Source organism: Mastigoproctus giganteus, chromosome 11 (genome assembly GCF_048544385.1).
Source record: "Mastigoproctus giganteus isolate SK-2022 chromosome 11, ASM4854438v1, whole genome shotgun sequence".
In the NCBI taxonomy this organism is placed as follows: Eukaryota; Metazoa; Arthropoda; class Arachnida; order Uropygi; family Thelyphonidae; genus Mastigoproctus; species Mastigoproctus giganteus.
In genome coordinates, this window is record NC_143585.1 from 130,635,774 (window position 1) to 130,661,901 (window position 26,128).

At 35.3% G+C, this 26,128-nt stretch overlaps 1 protein-coding gene across 1 annotated transcript in view; it reads right to left on the reverse strand.

The window, feature by feature from the left end:
• The window catches only part of Brr2 (U5 small nuclear ribonucleoprotein l(3)72Ab), a 570,943-nt gene that overhangs the window by 238,583 nt on the left and 306,232 nt on the right, over nt 1-26,128 (reverse strand). The window contains exons 24-26 of the mRNA XM_090384330.1: nt 20,158-20,429; nt 5,598-5,889; nt 4,839-4,909 (exon numbers count right to left, since the gene is read on the reverse strand). Of these exons, the coding sequence (XP_090240456.1) occupies nt 4,839-4,909; nt 5,598-5,889; nt 20,158-20,429 (635 nt within the window). The remainder of the gene's footprint in view (nt 1-4,838; nt 4,910-5,597; nt 5,890-20,157; nt 20,430-26,128) is intronic.

Below are 26,128 nucleotides of genomic sequence, written 5' to 3' on the forward strand. Positions count from 1 at the left end.
GGGGTAGAATTTTTTTCAGCCTGGTCTGTACTTGTTAACAGGAGAGACTGCTTCTACAGGGATGGGATACACTTAAATAGAAAGGGTGCAAGAATGTTTGCTGATGCTATCGAGGCAATGTTAGGTGGGTCGGAAAACTGCTAGATTGGGGGGATACAAGGACTAATAGATTAACAGTAGCCACTGGCAGAGGTGAAAGTGATTCTTGCACTGCTTCTATTGGAATGAGCCGCAGCCTGGAAAATAAGATGCAGGATATTTCAGAGACTGCTGGGAATCATTGGGGTACAAGTAAACACATGGGTTGTGTTAGGGTAGCTAAGAAAAAGAACAGGTGCATGTATACTTGTGTGTACACCAATGCTAGGAGTTTAGTAAATAAATTTGATGAATTTGAGGTATTGCTCAAAACATCAAAGGCAGATATTGTGGGGATTTCAGAGACGTGGTGTCACACAGATATAAGAAATGCAGAACTGGAATTTGGGGAGTACAATGTGTACAGAAAGGATAGACAGGATAGGAAGGGAGGAGGGGTTATGCTATTAATTAAGAAACACATAAAATCCAAGGAAGTGAAGCCAGTCGACATCGCTGGACAGTGCAGTGTCGAGTCAGTTTGGTGTGACATAAGCATTGGGAGATCAAAATTGAGAGTAGGAGTGTGCTATAGGCCTAATGACTCTGATGAGTATAATAAGAAACTGTTCGGAGAAATAGAGTGGGCCAGTAAATCAGAGAGTCTTATAATGGGGGATTTTAATTTCCCAGATATTGACTGGAATTTGGGGGCTGGTCACTCACACAGTAGCAAGGCTTTTGTGGATTTATTGGATGATTGTTTTCTACATCAGCATGTTCGGGAGGCAACTAGAGGGAGTAATACTCTTGATTTGATTATCAGTAGTGATTCTTCATGCATTCAGAATCTGCAGATAAATGAACCACTTGGTGGCAGTGATCACAGTGTGCTGAAGTGGGAGTTACTCAAAGAGGTAACTACCATTAGGGGTAAAGGGAAGGGGTATTGCTTTCGTAAAGGCGACTACAATGGACTGAGACAGTATTTAAATTCTATACAGTGGGATCAACTGATGATATTGCCAACAGCAAATTCAAAATGGGAAGCATTCAAAGAACTTATCGTGGAAGCTACTAGGCTTTACATACCAACTAAGAAATATTGTTCAAGGTTTAGGCCTAAATGGTTGTCAGATGAACTAATGAGGCATATGGCAGAGAAGAAAAATGCATGGGATACATACAAATTAACACGTGACACGGATGCCTATGATAGATACAAGTTGATCTGTAACCAAGTTACAAAGGAGGTTAGGCAGGCGAAGGCAGATTACGAGAGATCCTTGGCAAGGGATGCGAAGAAAAACAGCAAAGAGTTCTTTACTTATGTAAACTCTAGAAGGAAGGGGATGAATCAGATTGGTCCACTTGAGATCGATGGGTCAACTGTTGATGACCCTGCTCGGGTAGCTAACAAACTAAATGAATATTTTGCATCGACATTCACACATGAGGAGTTATTCAGCGAGGGGAATGCCAGAGGTGTATTCAACTCTAGCAGTAAGCTAGAGAATCTTGTAATAACTGAGAGCAAAGTGGAGGAGAAATTGTTGAAGATAAACACAAGAAAGGCACCTGGGGTGGATGGGATCTATCCAGTTATATTAAAGGAGGCAGCAAAGGAGGTAAGCAAACCCTTAGCCATAATTATGAGAGCTTCCTTGGACTCAGGGGAGGTACCCATTGACTGGAGATGTGCAAATGTGACCCCAATTCACAAAGGGGGATCAAAGGCTGACACAAGTAATTATAGACCTGTGAGTTTAACTTCTGTTCCCGGAAAATTAATGGAGGCACTGGTGAAAGAAGCACTGCAGGATCATCTAGACAAGACTTCAGTTATAGCTAGGACACAGCATGGTTTTGTTAAGGGGAAGTCTTGCCTGACCAATTTGATTGGATACTATGATGCAGTCACAAAAGAACTGGATGCAGGGAATAACTTTGATATTATATACTTGGATCTTAGAAAGGCTTTTGATACTGTTGCACATGGAAGACTGCTGCACAAATTGGAGCAGTGTGGCATTGGAGGCAAGTTGCTGCTATGGATAAAGGGGTGGTTGAGGGGGAGAAGACAGAGAGTGGTAATCAATGGACACTGCTCATCGTGGACTAATGTTATTAGTGGAGTCCCTCAGGGTTCAGTATTGGGGCCTTTATTGTTTTCTGTATTTATAAATGATATTGATGATGGTATATCAGGCTTAATGTCCAAGTTTGCAGACGATACAAAGGTTGGCAGGGTTGTCAAGGACACTACTGACACTATGCTGCTGCAACAGGATTTGGAAAGGTTGAGCAGATGGGCTTCGAGGTGGCAAATGAAGTTTAACATTGACAAATGTAAAGTACTACATATGGGAAACAGCAACCCCAGAGCAACGTATCAACTCTGTGGTACTACACTGACAGTGGTAGAGAATGAAAGGGACCTGGGGGTGGTGGTGCAGGCAGATATGAAGTTCTCTGAGCAGTGCAGACGAGCTGCAAGAGTAGCTCATGGTGTATTGTCAATGATATATAGAAATTTTTCTAGCAGGGATAAGGAGGTGATTATTCCCTTGTATAAGGCAATGGTCAGGCCACACCTAGAGTACTGTATACAGGCCTGGAGGCCTCATTTCAGGAAGGATGTAGAGCTGCTGGAACGAGTACAGAGAAGGGCAACTAGATTGGTGAATGGGACAAAGGGGTTCTCTTACGAAGAAAGGCTTAAGTTTTGCAAATTACAGTGTCTGGAAACTAGGCACCAGCGGGGTGATCTGATAGAGGTGTACAAAGCCTTGAATGGTTTGAGCATGCTCAATGCTGATGGGATTCTTCCTCTAGCCCAGAAAAATCACCTGAGAGGGCATAAATTCAAATTGAGGAAAGACAGATGTAGGATAGATGTGCGGAAATTTGCCTTTAGCCAGCGGGTGGTTGGTGGGTGGAACAGACTTCCATCCCTTGTCGTGGAAGTTGATAGCCTAAATAAGTTTAAGGCTCAGCTGGACAGGTATTTCGAACGAACAGAGGGGTGAAGTGGAAGTGGTTATTTTTATTTATTTATGTTACTTTTTTTTTTTTTTTTTTTTTTTTTTTTTTTTTTGGCTGATGCTGCATAAGCTTGCTTTCTTGCATCAAATGCCTCTACTAATGCTAATGCTAATGCTAATGCTAAATCTCCTGAATCTATGCAGATAAATGCTTTTGTCAAACTGTGGAGCAAAACTCAAAGGGCAACCAAACCACCAACCTGAAATGCACTTTTCTCTCCCAAATGGGAAAACTTTTATAGATCTTACCCATTTACAGGAATATCTTTTCACTCATTCAATGGAAACTTGACTCTGGTAAGAAAACTTACTGCCTCTTGCATAATTCCAATTTGGATGTATCATATACCACTGTGTGACCTTTCATTCATAGCACTGGGAATATACACCTTATCCCAACAGAACATATTGCAAATTCATGCCACACTTAGGACTCAGCATGCACTACACAAACCAACAGGGATCCACTGCACTGCACAAACCAACATTTGTAAAGTTTATGATTGTACGGTATGAAATGGATTCAAAATCTAAATATTTGATCAATGATCAAACATGAATAAGCAGAATGCCATGTTCTCTATCCAATCCAGATAATAACATTTTTTTTCACTTAAATAGTGGACCATGTGTGGGAGTAAATGTCACTGATTCTTAAGCAACTAATAAGGTTTGCAATTGCAAACAATCCATTAGAACAGGGCCCGGCAAAATATGGCCTGCAGGCCAATCCAGACCTTTGCCTGTTTTTGTACGGCCTGTGAGCTAAGGATGGTTTTTACATTTTTAAATGGTTGAAAAAAAATTAAATGTTACAATGTGAAAATTTTATGAAATTCAAATTTCAGTGTTCATGAATAAAGTTTTATTGGAACACAGCCATGCTCATTCATTTATGTATTGTCTATGGCTTCTTTCAAGCTAGAATGAGAAAGTTTAGTATTTGCAACAGAGACCACATGTGGCACTCTCATCACTTTGCACTGCTTTAAATAGCAGTGACAACTTGACAGCATTTTGCCACATCACAATATTTTATTTTTATTTTAATACCAGTGCATACCCATCCTGTGAAAACAAGAAAAGAAGAGTGAACTTTGAATGTCACACTTTTAATTCTCAGTGGAGTGTAGATTATTTTGTCAGCATTAACAGATGATCATTTGCAATCGATTTTGATGATAGAGAACATTAACTCTGAACCCCAGTTAAGCAATATTTTCCCAAAAAAAAAAAAAAAAAAAATCCATTCTTCTCATTAGTAGACCTGTATTCCAAAAAATTGTACTCGATTATTATAATTATATTTTGAATTTCGTCAATAAAAAATTTGTGGAAATTTGTTTTCTCTCTTATTATATAAGTACCTACATAATACCTTCGATTTTGCCTCTTGGCTCGCAAAGCCTAAAATATTTACTATCTGGCCCTTTACAGAAAAAGTTTGCGGACTCCTGCATTAGATAACAAAAGGCAGCTCAACTATAAAAATATCTAACACACAATTTATTTAATTTGATATTACTAATTCAGAATATAACATAACTTTTTCTTATATCCTGAACATCAATGTTATAAGAATAGCTCAGTTAATTTAATGGCAATGCTTGATTAAGAAGGGCAAGAATAGAAATTCCATGCACAATAAAGGGAAAGAACATTGTATTTTATTTAATAAGTGACCACGTCAATTAACAAATCTCTTGAATTACATACCTCTTCAGGAGAAAGTATTCATGATGTAAAATCACTTCACTGTCAACATCTTCCACCAAGATCCAAAATGCCTTAAAAAAAATAAATAAAATAAAATAAAAATTAAAATAAGATTCCAACCATGACTTTAAAAAATTCAATAAACTGGGAACCATCTTTTTATTCTACATAGTCCCTTCTATTGAGACCTTAGTGAACATGTTATCTACATCAAAGGAGATTAGAAGATCTTTGTTACTGATGGTGGGTATTTCAACAGCCTGAACATCAATATCAATAAAAAAAGATCTAGTCTCCATTGATATTGATAATTAGATCTGTGTTTGATTTACTAAAATTTTATAAATTTAATTCCATCAAAATTTTTAAGGATTCCATAATATTAATCTTAGTTTCTGTTTTTGCAGTCATTGAAGAAGTGGTAAGAAAATACCATGAAATATTGACTCCATTATGTACATATTTTCAATTTGAAAATAAACATAATTAAACCAACATAGGTTTCAGTGTTTTATTATCACTCTAATATTGGGTAAACAAGTATAATTAATATTTGTTCTTGTTCACCCAATAACAAATAAGAACAAATTAATATTTAAAAGCATTTCATATATAAAGTTTTTCAGTTTTACAAATTTTTAAATTTCTTTAAAAAAAAAGTTCACTGTTCTGAGCCCACAAAATGTTTTTAAACTCATCAGTAAAAGGATTAAACAGATAATCCACTCTTATGTTACTATAAAAGTATATATATATTACCTCAGACATCCCATGAACTTTTTCATCCCACTGAAAATCTGGTGTGATAGTCAATTCAACACGTAATGTAGATCGAATTATAGGTTGAATGTGAGCAGAAAGTTCTAGTTTCGGAAACTGGTGAACATATTTATGAACAGTTTTGCCCATTTTAGGCATTCTTAATAATTCAGCAATCTCATTGGGTCCCAAGTCATACAGCCGCTCCCAAGAAATGCTTTTTTTTTCAATTTTCTTTACAACTTCGTCAGGAATTTTCTTGAACTGTCGTAATGGAGACATTGATTGCCACCTAAACAAATAAGTTGGAGTCATTAAAAACTTAGCATCATCATTAAATATACAATGTTGTTTGTTATTTGGTTTTTAGGAGCATTAGCAACTAAGGCCATATTGCTCCAGGGATATGCGGTGGTCATTCACCGACTTTTCCGCATCCTCCGTATTTGGTGGTCATGGGCTTGAACCCTGGTCTAATCAAGAAGCGTGTGCTACGCACTGCTGCTCCTGCCCACCTGGCTACAGAGGTGCCTAAATATACAATACCCTACAAGCTTAAAATGCTAGCAAGGATAAAATAAACTAATATTTCTAATTTACAAAAAAATTCCATAAGAATTTAACTACCAATTTTTATGTTCACTAATCATGAATAGGATAGCCTAGAAAAAAATTAACTCTAACATTACTGCTTGGACTGGAGGCATTGTGGGTCTACAGCTTATATATAAATTTAACCTCTGGGTGAGGTTGGAGAAATTCTGACACTGAATTAAGATAGATAATATCTTTGCATGGGATCATTACTTGGAAATGAAGTTTTGAAAATCTCCTTAGAGAAAAAAGATTTATTTTTATCTTTAGTTGAATCTTTCAGTGGGTTACTACCAGTGTCAATAGTTTTTGAGGATAACACCAATTGTTATCCTCTTCACCAAAGTTTGTTTTAGATCCCCCACCCTCCCCCATCTCCAAAACAGATTTTATGAAATGAGAGATAAATACAGCATAGTAAGTTCTCACTTCATTTATTTTTTGCCACTTGTCTATCATGGGTACACCACACAGTACGTGACAGCTCCCATAAGGTCATACTGCCATTAAATCGGTTGTGCTTTTTATATTTATTGAGGTCCTAACTGGGAAGATAGAATCAAGGATAAATGGAAATTTATTATTATATAACTTTCTATGCTTTGCAGTATAGATAATTCAAAATCTTAAAGATCCTGTTCCTTATACCAGTACTGTGCAAAATGGGGGTGGTGGAAACAAAACAAATATCCTAATCAGAGATAATACGAAATTAGCAATGAGGGCAGAAACTGACAAAAACAAAGAAAAATATTTACAACTGGTCAGAAGATTCCCAACCGTTCCAGATCGCTCAGAAACTCCTGAGAAATAAAGGGGTTTCCAAGTGACCTGGGATGAGGTAATTTGCCAGAAATTCCAGTGAACCAATGTAACTGCTATGAACCTTCTGCATTTGTCACAGAGCCACCACTGTTCATTTTCCACTTTATCTATTTAGGAATTTTCATTTCATTCATTTTTTGGTGCACTTTGAGGTTCTCCAATACTAGCAGAAGAAACAAAATAATTTCAACAAGTGCACAGGTTCTTTCATTCTGTGTCATTAATATCTGTAGTTTACACACTTTGTCAGTTGCACCAAAGAGGAAAAAACTGGCTCACTGGTAGCACAACCTTTGCATGGGATCATTACTTGGAAATTTTCATTTCCAAGTAATGATCCAAGGAGATATTTTGAAAATCTCCTAGGAGAAAAATATTTATTTTTATCTTTAGTTGAATCTTTCAGTGGGTTACTACCAGAGTCTATAGATTATTGAGGACAGCACCAATTGTTATCTTCTTTTCCAAAGTTTGTTTTAGATCCCCCACCCTCCCCATCTGCAAAACTGATTTTATGAAATGAGAGAGAAATACAGTATAGTAAGTTCTCACTTCATTAATTTGTTGCCACTTGTCTATCATGTGTACACAGTTCATGACTGCTCATATCGGGTCATACTACTATTAAAGCGGTTGTGCTTTTTACATTTACTGAGAATTACCTTAATGATATTTTCAATTATTTAAATATTTTCAAGAATTAGTTAAAAATGCTGAAAATATCTCCAGATATTTTAATACACTGATATTATTAATGAAATATATATAAAAGATCCTGAACTTTTCAGGTCATGATAGAAAAGGTTAGATATCTGCCCCAGTCAGTTTTTATTGTAGATGAAATAGGAATCTTTTAAAAGAATATGTTTTCTTGTGCATTTATTGAAGATGCAATTTCTTATTACAAAGAGCTTCAAAAAGCAAAGGAAAGCAAATTAAACTAAAAATCAGTTCTTTTCAGAAAAATGAAACAGTATCCGAGTCCCTGCAGAAATATTTTTTGCTTATTTATAGCTTACATTACATGAGCATTTAAGCCAAGGATAAAAACAGTTGGCAACTAGAGACCACAAATTATGTGAGAGAGCAAGGACGTATATGAAGTGGGAAGAGGGCTGCGCCTTCAATTGTTTTTCTCCTTACTAATATTTTTAGAGTTTATTAAAAATGATAAATGTGAGTTTAAAGATGCACATAAATAAATAAATTAATTAATTTATTTATTTATTATTATTTTTTCCCCAATACATGTCATATGCAAGTCAGTATGTATAGAGGTTGACCAGCCCTGTTCATTGTTTTTGTTATTTTTCATGGTTCTAGGAATGTAATTATGATGAACAGCAAGACCTTCTGTGCATTTGTATGAGTTAACTCAGTGCCTCTTCATTCTCCCATAATCTATTTTGTACCAGTGTGTTTAGTATTAAAATTAGGAAAATGATGCAAGGACACAAGCTTATGTAGTGCAGCCAAATTAATAAAGTAAAGTAACCAATATCAGCTTTGCTCTGACTTCATTATCAATTTCTTTTGAGTATTTACCTAATTCCTCCTTAAATTTAAATAAAGTTACAACCTCTAAAGATTAACTGCAGTTAATTCCAATGATCAATCATTCTTTAACTAAAGGAATAATTTTGGACACCTATAATTATCCTCCCACAATTTATCATGCCCCAATCATGTATGCCATGTGACCAGGCATAAAAATTACCTTGCAAATTATTTTTATCAAACCCTTTCAAGACCTTAAAATCTTTCCTAAAATGGGGACTCCAAATTTGCATTCAATATTTAGCCTATCCATTATTTTATTAGCATTATCATTAGCAGAGGCATATGATGCAAGAAAGCAAGCTTATAATAGCATCAGCCAAATAAAAAAAACCCTTCCCATTTCACCCATCCATTCACTCCAAAAGCTTGTCTAGTTCTGCCTTGAACTTATTTAAGTTGTCGACCTCCACTACGACAGATGGAAGTTTGTCCCAACTATCAACCACCAGCTGGCTAGAAGCAAATTTCCACACATCTTTTCTACAATTGTCTTTCAATTTGAATTTGTCCCCTCAGATAAGTAACCTGAGCAACAGGAGGAATCCCATCAGCACTGAACTGGCTCAAACCATTCAACGCCCTATACATCTCAATCAGATCACCTCGCAGGTATCTAGTCTCTGGCCGCTGCTATTTTCAGAACTTAAGCAAGCCTTCCTTGGTAACAGCAACCCTCTGTTCCATTCAAAAATCTTGTTGCCCTTCTCTGTACTTGTTCTAGCAGCTCTACAACCTTCCTAAAAATGAGGCCTCCAGTTGTCCAGATTGTCCCTTTATACAAGGGGACAATCACCTCCTTATCCCTGATAGCAAAATTCCTATATATCATTGACAAGACACCATGGGCTACTCTTGCAACCTGTCTGCATTGCTCAGAAGTCTTTATATCTGACTGCACAATTACCTTTTCATTCTCCACTACCCTAAGTGTAGTAGTATCTATATAGCCCATTGAGGTTAAAAACATTTTTACTGGCATTATTTGGAAAAAAGCATTATGTTACCCAGAAATTGTCATGAAACCCAATGTGCATGCATTGTACTTGTTGCGTGCAGTGATGCAACAAGTACAATTGAGCAGTGACATGCTAAGTTATACCGTTATATCAGCATAATGATTAATACGTATGTGACTGTGCTCAGCATTCAAAGAAATATTGTGAAAGAAAGGAAAGTTGGAGAAAAATGTGAATCCAGATGAAATTCAACAAGAGTGTTTCATTATGCCTGGGAGTTCGCAAATTGCATCCAAAAAAATTCAAGGTGAAATAATGATGGAACATCGTGAATGGAAGAAAAGGCTATGTTATACCGTTACATCAGCATAATTATTAATACGCAAGTGACTGTGCCCAGTGTTCGAAGGAATATCGTGAAAGAAAGGGAGGTTGGACAAAAATGTAAATCCAGATGAAATTCATCAAGAGTGTTTTGTTATTTTATTTATTTATTTTTTTGTTAGTTGTTGGCACAGAAGCCATATTGCACCTCCCAAGGTTGTTGCATTTTCTACTCTGATCCAAGCCAGAGGTGGGATTCAAACCCGCGACTGGGTCGCCAGGCAGGCAGGCACTTTATCCATCCGGCTAGCCCAGTCGGCAATGTTTTGTTATGCCTGGAAGTTCTCAAATTGCACACAAAAAAATCTGAACTGAAATAATGAAGGAATATCATGAATGGAAGAAAAGGCTATGTTATACCATTATATCAGCATAATCATTAAAGTGCAAGTGACTGTGCCCAGCATTCAAAGGAATATTGTGAAAAAAGGAAGAAAGGGACGTTGGACAAAAATGTGAATCCAGATGAAATTCAAGAAGAGTGTTTTGTTTTGCCTGGTAGTTCTCAAATTGCATCCAAAAAAATTCAAGCTGAAATAATGAAGGAATATCGTGAATGGAAGAAAAGGAAATTAGAAATTCAAACTATTCCGGATCATAATGAAATTCAACCACACAGTTTTACTATGCCTGATACTTATCAGGAACCTAAAACTCCAGCAGAATGAATGAAGGAATATCATGCATAAAAAAAGCGAAATTGGAAATGGCTAATAATGAGATTCCTAATTACATCCCTATAGTGTCTACATGAGCTGACAGTGAGTTTGAAAAACTAGTGTACAAAAACCCATTTGGATTTAGTTGTAATGTTTATGATCATTTATGGTTTCAATTAGATTTGAAACCATTTTTAACAACTTCATATGAATTACTTCAATTTACAAGAAGTGAGTACTTTCACGATGTGTAATACATGTCATACTTCATAAAAAGAGGGATGGATACCAACTATGGCTACGTCAAATGGATTTATATATCCAACATATCATACTCATTTGCCTCTACTGGCAAATGAGTAGGATATGTTGCAACACAATTTGTTGTTTATGTTATGAATATGGACAATATGGGATCATTGAACGAGTAATAAATGTACGAGTTAACGTAAATACGATGGTTCATCAATTACCTAGAGAATTAGATGACGATTATGTCATTAATGTACATAAAAAACGAAGACTTATACATGAATCATCGTATCTATAAGGATGTGTGCAGATGGTTATGGTATTTGAAAAATTCACCTTTGTATAAATTCTATGGCATAAAAGTGAGTGACGATTTCTTGGGGGCCAAATGATGATAGTGAACAGGAACATTCAGATGAAATTGTGGAACTGTCAACAATATTGATGAACTATTGATAATTCAATAACAAACATTATTATGGTCTGAAGATAAATATTTATGTATAGCACCGGGTCAGAAATCATCTCCAACAAGTTTCATATTTGATATACAGTGGGGGTATGCTAGAATAAACATAATTCTAGAACCTTGTTTGTTATAGCATATACTGAAATATATGTATTTAGGGGTAATCCGTTCCAGACCCGCAGTCTAGAGAAAAGTTACCATCCAACAATGATTTAAACAGGAAAAACATAATACACAATGAAAAATATGTGTAAAAATAATATAAAATTAATTTATGTAACTTTTATACACTGTACATAAAATATGAAAAGCATAAACAATATTCCCCCAGTGAAAATATAAGCAAACTTTCCCTAATAAAAATCATAAAACCTAGAGATTCCCTTCGCGACCTGTGCACTTTTTACTTCTTTCTTGTTTTTTAAAATTGTACTGATTGTTGATTTAGCCATACCATATTCAGCACTTAGATCTCCTACACTTTTTCCACTTTCTTGCTTGGAAATTATTTCTTTCTTAATCTCTAAGTTAATTAGCTTTCTCACTCTATTTTGTGGGTTCATGGCTAAAATTATATAGCAGAATAATTAAAAAATATATTTTCACTGCTAAAGGACAAATAAGCAGATAACTGAACCCTTACAAACGATAAAAAAGATGATAACTGATGCTCTAATCAAAGCGGGAAGAGCTCTAATCAACACGTCATGCACATGTGCATGTGCTATGTCGGTTGATAGTATTCCTCCGTGTTCGTTGCAGCATCCTGATTTTATTGATAAAAACTGTTCATTGTAGTATCGTTCATTGTAGCATAGCTGACTGTACAAGCAGAACTTTCTTTTCCAGTTATATACTTGGGACATGCACGAAAATTTAAAAATGGATTGAAAATTACTCCCTTTATGATGGCATCAAGTGAAATTCGCAGACCTGATCATCATGGAGTAACTCCCCAACATTTGCTATATATGGCAATGAAAATTATGTGAATGCGTACCACAGAAAATTTGCAAATTGCATTTAAATCAGTAGAAACAGCTAACATTACTCATTCTATATTGGAATCAAAAGAATTTATAAACAAGTCATTAGAGTCTAACTTGGCATTTCTAAAATCAATTCCCAATTCAGCATATTGGAGTCAACATAAACGAGATGTGTTTGCCATGATTCATCAATTAGGAAAACCTACAATGTTCTTGACGTTGAGTGCGTGTAAACCACGCACTCAACGTCAAGTACAAATTCAGATATAAACGAGAAATTACAACTAATGAAGTTATGGATCTATGTGTGCCATATACTTTATTATTTTTCTCTTATTATTTTATAAATAGCCATATACTTTAATAAAATTGTTGAGAGTATACTCAAAATTTTAAAATCAAAATCCTATAGTCCTTTTGGGAAATATTATGTTGCAAATTTCTTTAAACGAATTGAATTTCAACATCGAGGAAGTCCATATGCACATATTATTATGGGTGAACAATGCACCCTCTAAACAATCAGAATAAAAAGGTGGGGTAGAAGAAGCAATCCAAATGATAGATGCATTATGTTCTATAGAGAAAACTTCAGATTATTCAAATTTACAGCAATATAAACATAATTTTACCTGTTATAAAAATAATAATGCAAACCAACACGAATATCAATTTGAAGCACCTTTTTGGCCAATGTCGCAAGCTCGTATATTGATACCGATGGCCACAGATGACAACTGAAGTTTAGCTTATCACAAAAAAATATCATAAAATGCATGACTCATTAGAATTGGATAATCATGTTAATTTCGAAGAATTCCTTAAATCAAAGCAATGCCAATCAGAAGAAGAATATCTAAATATTTTGAGGGCTGGTATTGAACAACCACATGTATTTCTAAAATGAAAGATAGAAGAGAAATTTATGAATAATTACAATCCTTGGATTTTAGGAGTGCTCAAGTCTAATTCAGATTTACAATTTATCATAGAAGAATATTCATGTGCAGCATATGTAGTTGAATATGTGAATAAAACTAACAGAGGAATAAGCAACCTGCAAAGGAAAATTAGAGATACAAGAAGAATATCCTGATACGGATATAACTGATTTAACACAAGCATTAAGTGTAGATGTATTGAATTCTGTGGAGATGAGTTCACAAGAGGCAGCTTGGTATTTATTACGATACCCAATGTCTGTGTCTTCAAGAGTGATTGAATATGTGCCAACAGTTATTTGTTATTTTGGTTTTTAGGAGCATTAGCAACTAAGGCCATATTGCTCCGGGAATATGCAGTGGTCATTCCATGACCTTTCCGCATCCTCCGTATTTGGTGGTGACGGGCTCGAACCCCGGTCTAATCAAGAAGTGTGTGTTACGCACTGCTGCTCCTTCTCACCTGGCTACGGAGTCGCCCGTGCCACCGGTATGGCCACATGAGCGTCAGAAATTATGTAAATCAAAAGCTGAATTGGATGAACAACAAGTTGATAGTAAGTCTTTGGATATATGGAAAGATAGTCTTGTCTTATCTTATCTTCCTTCATGGATTAGGCGATCTGCCTGTTCTGATCTCAAAGAGGTCTGTCCATCTTTTCTTTGGTCTTCCTCTGTCTCTTTTTCCTTTTGCTCTATATGTATAAACTAATTTAGGGAATCTATTATCTTCCATTCTTTCTACAATGTTCTTTCCATCTTTGTCTATATTCTATAATTTTTCCATTATTGGGTAAATCTTTAATTCCATTCTAATATTTATGTTTGGTATTTTATCTAATTTTATAGATCCTTTAACATATCTTAAAAATTTCATTTCTGCAGCTTGTATTCTATTAATGTCTCTTTGTTTCGGTATCCATGTAATACTATCTTTCCATCCACATGGATGGAAGATAGTATTTTTGATAAATATGAAAAATGGGGCAAAACATTAAAAGATATAACTCTTGTACAATTTACTGCTTGTTATCAAAAAAGAAATGGAGGATGGGCGAAAAGACAATTTCCTAAAATAATTCGGTATCAGAATTATAATACAACATGTCTTCATGAACATATACGAAAATGGCAACTTTACACACAATTTTAGTTTCATAATGAGTTCCTGCAGTAAAGATGTTTTTAACGGCTGCTGCTGTGATATTGTCAGTCTCAGAGTAGATCGGCAGCAATTCATTATGTATCTGGTACATAATTTTTATCTTTAATGGAAAAATTCCTGTATATTATTGACACACCTTCATGAGCTGTCCTAGTAGATTATCTACACTATTCTGAAAAGTTCACATAGGCAGTATTAGAGATATGGTGCAAGGAAGCCCAAGGCATTTTCTGCAACAGCCAATAATAAAAAATAAAATACATAAGTAAATAAATAATAAAATAAAAAAATAGCTATTTGACTCTCCTCCTGTAGATATCTATCCAACTAACCTTTGAACCTTCCTAAGCTGTCATTCTCAACCACCAATGGAGGCAACTTATTCTAGTAATCAATAACTCATGGCTAAAAGAAATACAGCCTTCTCTAAGGTGTCTAGTTACCAAACTTAGCAGCCCACACATTTGAAGTCTTTCCTCACATAGACGTCCCTTTCAAGAAGCTTGATACCTTGAAAATCTTAAAAATTTCATTTCTGCAGCTTGTATTCTATTAATGTCTCTTTGTTTCGGTATCCATGTAATACTATCTTTCCATCCACATGGATGGAAGATAGTATTTTTGATAAATATGAAAAATGGGGCAAAACATTAAAAGATATAACTCTTGTACAATTTACTGCTTGTTATCAAAAAAGAAATGGAGGATGGGCGAAAAGACAATTTCCTAAAATAATTCGGTATCAGAATTATAATACAACATGTCTTCATGAACATATACGAAAATGGCAACTTTACACACAATTTTAGTTTCATAATGAGTTCCTGCAGTAAAGATGTTTTTAACGGCTGCTGCTGTGATATTGTCAGTCTCAGAGTAGATCGGCAGCAATTCATTATGTATCTGGTACATAATTTTTATCTTTAATGGAAAAATTCCTGTATATTATTGACACACCTTCATGAGCTGTCCTAGTAGATTATCTACACTATTCTGAAAAGTTCACATAGGCAGTATTAGAGATATGGTGCAAGGAAGCCCAAGGCATTTTCTGCAACAGCCAATAATAAAAAATAAAATACATAAGTAAATAAATAATAAAATAAAAAAATAGCTATTTGACTCTCCTCCTGTAGATATCTATCCAACTAACCTTTGAACCTTCCTAAGCTGTCATTCTCAACCACCAATGGAGGCAACTTATTCTAGTAATCAATAACTCATGGCTAAAAGAAATACAGCCTTCTCTAAGGTGTCTAGTTACCAAACTTAGCAGCCCACACATTTGAAGTCTTTCCTCACATAGACGTCCCTTTCAAGAAGCTTGATACCTTCTTTAAGTGGGGTCTCATACTTGAATACAGTATTCCAAGTGCAGTCTTACAATTGCCTTATGCAGTGGGATTACAATATCCTTATCTCTACAAGCAAATGTAAGAAAATCAATGACTGGACAACATGGATCTCTTTTTTCGCCAGTCCACACGCTGCTCAGAGAACTTCATGTCTGACCAAATCATAACTCCCAAATCCCTTCCCTCCTCTATGGTTTTTAATTCAATCCAACCAAGAGTATAATTTATTCTGTGATGCTATTCCTCAAGGGCAAGAGCATTGCATTTTGTTACATTAAAACATAGCTGCCACTTTCCTGACCAGCCTCAACGTCTACCCAAGTCATCCCAAAGGAGCACTGCTTGGTTCTCATCATTAAGTATCCTAAGTGATCATAACATTATCCGCAAATACTGACATCATGCCCTTTATCCCTTTGTTGATATCATTTAAAGAAAATCACAAACAATATCAGTCCCAGCACCAATCCTTGGGGAAACATCAACTCTTACATTGGTTCAATCTAAAGAGTACTGATTAATCACAACCCTCTGCATCCTACCCTACAGATACTCTGTGATCTAAGTATTTTTCCAGTGATTCCAACATATTCCAACTTATAGAGTAAGCCATCATGCAGTACTGAGTCAAACACTTTTCAGAAAGCCAAGTAAACAATGTCAAAACTGCATCCAGCTCACAAGTAACTCTATAAAAGTAGCTTTGCCAGATTGGTTAAATGTGATTTTCCCTTTACAAAACCATGCTGTGTTTCCTTCAGAATTCCATTTTTCTCCAAATAATTCAGTTCTACACTCTTCATCACTGATTCCAATATTTTCCCTACCACTGAAATCAGACTGATCAGTAGTTACCCACTTCATTCTCAGAACTGCTTTACACACTGGCAATATATTGGCACTTCTCCAATATGAGAGAATTTCTCCAGTGTAGGCATTAACACCAGCTGCCATTTCCCCTAAAATCCAAACAGTTCATCAAGTCTAGCTGAAGTGGCATATCAAGATCATTAACCTTATCCACCTTTGTATCATCAAACTCAGATTTCAAAGTGGAAATACCTACATTAATACATTAATGAATATTAAGAACAGCAAGAGTCCAAGGACCAAACTCTGAACCTTTTTTAATGGGAACTTGTGCACCATATAGTCATGTGCAGTCATACAGTACTTCCTCACTGAGCAAAAGAACAGAATATCGTCTCCTCTTGTTTTAGACTTTCTATGAACTTGACAGCAGAAATGCCTATGCCTAAGTCAAAATCACCCCACTGATTTAGTTTGCTATAATAATCAATTTCCAAAATGGAAGTGAGAAAGATTTGAAAATATTTGAAAATTTGGATTTTCAAACACTGGCATAGCATTTAAAAGAAACAAGTGCTTTATTAAAGTCAGAAGACAGAAATGTGAATAGACTTTTTGCAGGAGTGAGAATAACATGTCTAGAATCATAACATAACAGCTTCCTTGGCCAGAAGTAGTTCATAAGTTTCTTTTTCTTGAGTTCATCAATCTGTTTTATCAAATGGATTTGAACAAGAGTCAGTGCAACTTGATAGCCATCACTTGTATATTTCAATTTGGTAACTTTTAAAAGTGCTCATATTGCTTTTCTTACCTCATCTAACCTCTTCATTATACAGACTTATAAAGGTGGCCATTTCTACCAGTCTTTTGATATTGTTCAAATCTATCTTTTCTTTTAGCACTTCTTTTAAATAGTAGTAAATTTTCACCAAGTCCCCCATCCACTTTCAAAGGAAAGCATACAGCTCCCTTTTCAGCACAGAATTAATAAGATGACAAGGATAGCCTACTACCAACAAGTGCTCAATCTCCTCCTTTAATACTGTTGCTACTCCAATTTTTAGACCTACCATTACAGATGCATTATGAACACTGAGTGCTAGACTTTTTTTTTTTAAGGAATTCCACATGCTTTCTGCTCTTTCAGGGCAAGATATCTAATGATGTATCTTGCAGAGTCACCTTCCAATGTTAGCATTGAGAGCAAGCTACTTTGGATTTGACAATTTTTTTTTTTATTACAAAAAGTTATGGCAATGGGATATAGCTGGAATCAATTTGATTACTACCATCTGTAGCAATCGAAAATGGCCAATTTTTTAGAGCCATTACTACCTCTTCTTTCCCTATCCATACAATTCAATTAACAATGCTTGTTGATTTTGTTCTTCCACAATTGAATTTTTTAAATATTTTGCTATCAGGAAACATTTCTAAACACTTCCATTTTCAACACAACTCAAAGGAAGGTCACATTCTATGACAAAAGATGCAAATAAACATTCACACATATGCATCATTGTCACCATGAAATGCAACGTTTATTTATTCATTATTTTCTATGCACTGAATGCTGTCTTTATGCTGATTTATTTGCAAATGTCTGATTACGTTAAATCACATTTTTTTATGCTTGAAACTGAAAAATCATACCTATATACATACAGTATACAAGGCAAAAGGTGTTACCTTTTCAGATTTCATAATACAAGGAAAATCTTGAGTGTCTATGAAATTACTGCACATTACAGAGGAGTGCACATTACTATTATTATCATGAGTTTCTATATTGCAACATAGATTACTAAAGCAGACTTCGTGGCCAATTTGGTAACAAAAATAAGTATAAATTTTCAAAAAAAATAAAAATAAAAATAATAAAATAAAATAAAACAAAATAAAAAAATAAATCCAATTTTTACAATTTTATTTTTTTGCAAAAACCATTATGTCCATTGTTCCAATTCAAATTGACAGAATGGCTCATGGTTGGTCTGGACTTCATTTTTTATTTTACAAAAAATATACATGCCAGTCACCAAAAATATTTATTACTCTTTTTTATGATCTCTCTCTCTCTCTCTCTCTCTCTCTCTCTACACTGACACATTTTTGCCATCCATCACTGTGGCAAGGCAATGATGCTAGCAGCATATAAAGAAGTAGAATGATCGTACAGTTATTTCAGACATTATACATCAGTTCATCATCTGTATCTGTCCTGAATTTTCATCCTCCTGGATACTCCTTCAATGGCCTAAAGAATGGAGAATAGAGAATGATTCATGATGTCCCAGTCCAAAGTTGAAAATGTCATCACTGTTAAATCAGTCACAGGTGGATGAGGTTGTAATGGAGCAGAATGATGCCCTTAGAATTTCCCAAATCCTTTCTTGCAAACTGTAGTATACACAACAATGAAAAGCAACTTCTGTAATACTGAGCATTAACTGTTGCGTGAGCTGGTAGAAAAGACAGACAAGAATCAACCTTTCTGAATCCTAACAGATACTTGCCATGATCATGCCAGCTGAAGACTGTCTTAAATTTTTTGAGTGGCAGAGATTCTTGTGGAGCCATTCCATACTAAATTTATTTAGTTTTTGCATGCAGTAAATGTACTCATATCTCATCCCAAGTCATTATTTGCTGCAGAAATGTGTTTCCTTCCAGTTAAAACCAGTCATGATTGGCAAGAACGGCAACACAAAGCATCTTCTGTAAAATTTCAGCATCTATGGGATTCATAATGCCTATTTTTTCTTGAACAGTAAGTGACCATTAATAAGTGCCTCAATGTTTCCAACATTTATGCACACTTCTGTTGCAATATCATACAATCAAATTAATTACATTGGCCACAGATGCCAATGTGCCTAATAAATCCCCAAAAAACCTTTTGGAAAACTTGTTGCATCAATCATACCAGATGTAAGTCATAGGGTCTCTTTTATCAGAAATCTGATGCCATTTCATACTGTTTATAATGTGCCCACATGGAAGACATGTCTATTTCTTAAGGATGGAAAATAGGGTTCCTGCCACAAAGAGCATTTTGCCATTCTGGTACAGACATCTGAAGGGAAAAAAGTCTACAAACTTGAAACAAAAAAAGAAAAAAAAGTTTAATTTTGGAAGTGTTATTTCTTATAATTGATTCCCCCCCCTTTCTTGAAAAACCACTTCAATGTTTGATATACTTAGATTTATTAAAACAAATGCAGTAATATTATTACCAGAGAATTTTGACCTTGTGAATAAATTTACAAAATGTAACACATCAGCAGGATTACAAAAAATGTTGAAGTGTGCTTTAACATTTCATAGGCTGCAAATTGGATAGCAGGAAAAATGAAGACATTTCAATATGAAAGCATTACAATTTAATAAAATCAAAGTTGTTTTCTGCTACTTAGTTATAGTATAATTTTGATAATGGCAATCTGAAGTTATTCTTTATAATCTAGCTAAAACATATTTCTATACAATTTAAAAGGGTGGTAATTAAAAGTAATAATCTCAAGGATATAAAATTAAATCTATACTACAGAATGTCAACCAAGAGAACACACTCACTGAAACATTTAAATACACTTACATTCTTTTATCAATCATTTTACATAAGCTAAGAGCTTTGTCAGCAAGTTGTGCCCAACCACGATGAAGAACAATCTCAAAAATAGCTCTCATTAACCTGGCAGCACTTTGAGTAACATATACCATATCTGCCATCAAAGCTAATCCTTCTAATTTTAACTGTGAAATATAAGCTTGAAGCAGCACATTGACTTTAGCACTAGACTCTTCCATGCTTTCTTTTATTGGAATAGGTACTCTTTCCATTAGCTTCTGAAGTTCAAGTTTTTCTTCCTTAAAATAAAAAAAATTTTAAAAAAATTAAAATGTAAAACTTAAAAGTAGAAAAAAAATGCAAAACAAATAATATCTGAGACAGAAAACTTATACATACACAGTACTAGGCTAAAAATTAAAAACTTTATTACAGACAAAAATATATTAATAAGTAACTAAGTTCTTTTAACATCAACTGTTTTATAATTTAATGTATAGTAGTATAACCAGGATTCAGCAGGCCTGTGCACAAAAGGCAAACATGAGTCACCAACTATTCCCCACCAATAATATACCTTTACTAGTAATAGTTTTCGCCGAAAACTCTGCATTTGCGGAAAATATGGCTCTTTTATTAACCCTTTTGTGCAAAGGGCTGTGCAACATGTCATGAACAATCACTGTCTGTGGCAAAGTTAAGTGCAGGACATTAAGAATACTGATATACTGGACATAGCATAGAAGTGTAAATTTAAATTTACATGAAGAATCTTTTGCAGAAAGATAAAGCAGGAATGTAGTTTTGTCCTGAAGAGTTATAAACTAGTTCAATCAACATAATCAGAAAAAGTCAGGCTCTGTTGGTATTCCTGTAATACTGTACTAAAAGAAGTAATAGTAACTTGTCAAATTATACTTATGTTTCCATTACATATTTAGTACATTATAATCAACGCACAATTAATGCATTGATTATAATTTACTCGATATTTATTCAAATTTGACTGAAAACACAATGTATAGAAAAAAATTCATATTTCTATCAATCCACTCTCAACAATCTACAACACAAGTTTGGCCATTACATGAAAATGGCCATGAAAAATACACTGACAGTAATAAAGTGGATTAAACTACATTGTAGCAGAGCCAGAAAACTTGTACATACACACAACTAAGTTACAAAATGAAAAATTTTGTAACTTATCACTCATCTTTAGAATACATTTTTTAGTACTCATCTTTAGTACACAACACAATGTTGTTCAATTAATGGTTCTTCAAAAAAAAAAAAAAAAAGAAAAAGAAAAAAGTCACTTACTAGCATATATGAACCTCAGTTGACTATGGTTTAAGTGCATGCGACTGCTAAATGCAGTTAATGTTTGTAATCATTGCCCAAGTGATTAGTTGTAAACTTCTCTGACCAGTTAGTCATGCTAAATTATAAAGAGAACTTTTTTATTTTATTTTTTTTTTAAATCTAAAAAATTCCCTATATCTACCATAAAAATGAACCGCTCACAATACTTTGGGTTTTTTTTTTTTTACCTCCTTTTCAAACAATAAATGAAACACCCTTCTATTGTGTCATTATCCAATTAGTCCTGAATTATCAACCTTCTAATCACTTTTCTTCTCTACATTATCCTATTTCCTGTTAGATCCTTTCAGTCCCTGGCAGTTTAAGTCTCATTCTTTTAATGTTTGCTTTACACTATTGATCCATATTCACTTTGGTATTCCTCAGAGCCTATTACCATTAATTTTTTCTTCAAATATTTGATCAGCTGAGTTCCTTTTCCCACCGCACCTAGGTGCCCATATTAAGTTTTCTTCACTTACCTTTGATTCAATATTTGTAACTACCTCAAGTTTTTTCTTATCTGCTCATATGGCCTTGTGAATGTTTCCATTTCTTAGTTCAATTTAATTTTCTTAAAATTATCATTTCTGAGGATTCTAATTTTTCATCGATACCTTAATTTCTTACCCAGCCTCCTTTTATCTCCACAGGCTAAACCTATCAGTAAGTGACTAAACTGAATGTGTCATTGCCTCAGACAGTGAATTTTTTCTGCTAGGGACAGCTCTGTCAAAATATCTGAAACTGTTTCAATATTTATCTCTTCTTATTTTTAGTTACGCGCTCAACAATCGAACACTTAAGTGCTCACCAATTGTAAGTTGGTGGCGGCACTGGGCTCGTGGAGGTGAACAGTGGGTGAAGCTTGAAGATTCTGCAAATGATAAGTATTTTGCATATTTTTACCATATTTTTGATTGATTAACATATTAAATTGTGTTTTACAAGATATTAAATAGGCTTAGTAGCATTCATTAACTTTTTTTAAAACTTTAACTAAAAGATTATTGTAAGTTATGACTCACTGCTTGTACCGCTATTGTAATGGTGTTTGGCACGAATATCGTAACCAGTAGTGCAGAAGAATACTAGAGTTTTAATTGTGATAAATAAGTAGTTTGAAGGTTTTAATCACTTGTTGGGCATATATCTTTTGTACTTAGCTAAAGATATAACAAATTTAACATTGTGATCATTATATGCTTTCAAGTTATGTATAGCGTAAGGTATAACATAAGAGCTAGATAGTGTAACATGTATCGCTGCATTAGCTTAGCGCAGTATCATAAATTAAATTTATCAACCTTATTACTCTTCATTGTTAATCAATTAAATAGTATTTAAACAGAAATCATGCCCCAGACTAGATCAGCAAAGCAACAAACACAAAGTAGAGGGAGTGTTTTGGCTCGAGGAAGAATGAAGGGGGCGATTCTCCAACTAATCACAGCCTAAAAAAATGTGCAACTTGTGGAATGTTTGCAGACTTGCTGGAACAGGACATGATTTAGTCATGGATGATGTCTTTGTGTGTGTGCTAGGTGCAACGAGTGTCAATAAATTAGGTGCCAACTCAGTGTTCTGATGGGCGTTTATGAGTTTTTGAAGAGTAGGGTAGATGTCTTTGAAGGAATTAATATGAGGGGACCCATCAAGTTCTCAGCTGTCCAACTCAACACCTGAGCTCAACCTTGTGCATCAGGCAACATAGTGGCAATCTTCATGACAGAATGCACTGGTCCCACAGGAGCTAGTTACTGTCGGTGTGTCTATTGTTGGGGAGATGGGAAATATATTATGCAAAAAGGAGAGGTGGAATAGGACCAGGGTATGTCTGCCAGAGTCAAAAGTTGATGACATTGTAGAGCAGATATCATCTTTTAAGGGCACAAAGTGTGATACAAAGTGTGATAAGAGTAGGAGATCTATGGATTACTTAACAAGTACATGTCAATGTTCAGAAAAAAAAGCACCATGTGTACCCTGTACACATGAAAGATGTTTTATTTTATGTGATAACATTCTTGGCTTGGATGAGGTTAAAGGGTTTTAGGAATGAAAAGAATCCGAACACATAAACTCTAAAAGGAAGGGGATGAATATGATTGGTCCACTTGATTTTTTTTTTTTTTTTTTTTTTTTGATTTGGTAGTTATTGGCGCATCGGCTTCTGTGGCCATATTGCACCTCCCAAGGTTTTTGCAGTACTTTGATCCAAGCCCGAGGCGGGAATCGAACCCGCGACCTTTGGGTTGCCGGGTAGGTACTTTACCCACTCGGCTAGCCCGGTCGGCGGTCCACTTGACATCGATGGTTCGACTGTTGATGATCCTGCTCAGATAGCAAACAAACTGAATGAGTATTTTGCATCTACATTCACACGTGAGGAATTATTACAATTTGAAAATGGAAGAAGGTTATCAAATTGTAGCAGTGTGCTTAATGATTTTGTAATAACTGAGAGCAAAGTGGAGGAGAAATTGTTGAAGTTAAACACAAGAAAGGCACCTGGGGTGGATGGGATCTATCCAGTTATTTTAAAGGAGGCGGCAAAGCAACTAAGCAAACCCTTAGCCATAATTATGAGAGCATCCTTGGACTCAGGGGAGGTTCCCACGGACTGGAGATGTGCAAATGTGTCCCCAATTCACAAAGGTGGATCGAAGGGTGACATGAGTAATTACAGACCGGTTAGTTTAACTTCTGTTCTGGGTAAAATAATGGAGTCACTGGTTAAAGATGCATTGCAGGATCATCTAGACAAGACTGCAACAATAATTCAAACACAGCATGGGTTTGTTAAGGGAAAGTCTTGTCTGACAAATTTGATTGGTTATTATGATGTGGTCACAAAGGAACTGGATGCAAAAAATAATTTTGATATCATATACTTGGATTTCAGGAAAGCTTTTGACACTGTTGCGCATGGAAGACTACTGTACAAATTGGAGCAGAATGGTATTAAGGGTAAGTTGCTGCAATGGATAAAAGGATGGTTAAGTGGGAGAAGACAGAGGGTGGTAATCAATGGGTGCTGCTCTTCGTGGACTAATGTTATTAGTGGAGTCCCACAGGGTTCGGTGTTGGGTCCACTGTTGTTTTGTGTATTTATCAATGATATTGATGAAGGTATATCAGGCTTAATGTCGAAGTTTGCAGATGACACAAAGGTTGGCAGGGTTGTTAATGACAGTAATGGCAGTGTGCTACTGCAACAGGATCTAGATAATTTGGGCAGATGGGCTAAGAAGTGGCAACTGAAGTTCAACCTTGACAAATGCAAAGTACTGCATATGGGTAGAAGTAACCCATATGCAGAGAAACGTACCAACTGTGTGGTACTACACTTAAGGTGGTAGAAAATGACAAAGACCTGGGAGTAATTGTGCAGTCAGATATGAAGTTTTCTGAGCAGTGCAGACAGGCTGCTAGGGCGGGTCATGGGGTTTTGTCAATGATATATAGGAATTTTGCTAGCAGGGAAAAGGAGGTGATTGTCCCTCTGTATAAGGCAATGGTCAGGCCACACCTTGAGTACTGCGTACAGGTCTGGAGGCCTCATTTTAGGAAGGATGTAGATTTGCTTGAGCGTGTACAGAGAAGAGCAACACGATTGGTGAGGGGAATGAAGGGATTCTCTTACCAAGAGAGGCTTAAGTTCTGCAAATTGCAGTGGCTGGAGACTAGGCACCTGCACGGTGATCTGATTGAGGTCTATAAGGCCTTGAATGGGTTGAGCATGCTGAATTCTGATGGGATCCTTCCACTTGTTCAGATTACCAACCTACGGGGACATAAGTTCAAATTAAGAAAGGACAGATGTAGAATAGATGTGCGGAAATTTGCCTTTAGCCAGCGGGTGGTTAATTGCTGGAACAAACTTCCATCTGTCGTTGTGGAAGTTGATAGGTTAAATAAATTTAAGGAGGAACTGGACAGGCATTTGGAGGTAAAGGTGTGATTTTTTTTTTTTTTTTTTTGGCTGATGCTGCATAAGCTCCTACACTTGCTTTCTTGCATCATGTGCCACTACTACTACTACTACTACATTTAACATTTTAAAGCATTTATTTTTTTTCAATAGTTTCATCAATTTGAGGTTTCAATACATGTTCAATGGGTAATTTGCTTACAATGGGTTTGATAGCTAAAATATGATATGTACACTTGAAATTGTAAAGGGTGGAGATTGGAATTTGATATTACCAGAGGCTTTTGCAGTAGAAACGGACACGAGCTGATTTATCATAGCTACCGTTGCATTCATACCGTTTCCCATAGGTTCTTTAGGAGTATTATTAGGCAACAAAAGGTGAACATGTGAACTGCCATGAGGTTGAAATTCGATCCATTTAAAATAGTTGACAATGTAATATTTTCAAAATAGACTGAAATGCTTTGACTGACGTAAAAGTTAAAATACAATCCACAAGTTTATTAAAATGAATCGTACATGTTATGGCATCTTCATTAACTAATGTCGCCTTTTCCAAAAAATGAAGAGCTTCTGCTTGCTCGTCAGGTATATCCAAACTGTAGTGTTTAAATTCGTACAAAAATTTTAACAATTTAGGCCAATCAATTTCATTTGCACTAAAAATTAAGAAGAATGTAAGTTTACCCAATTGTC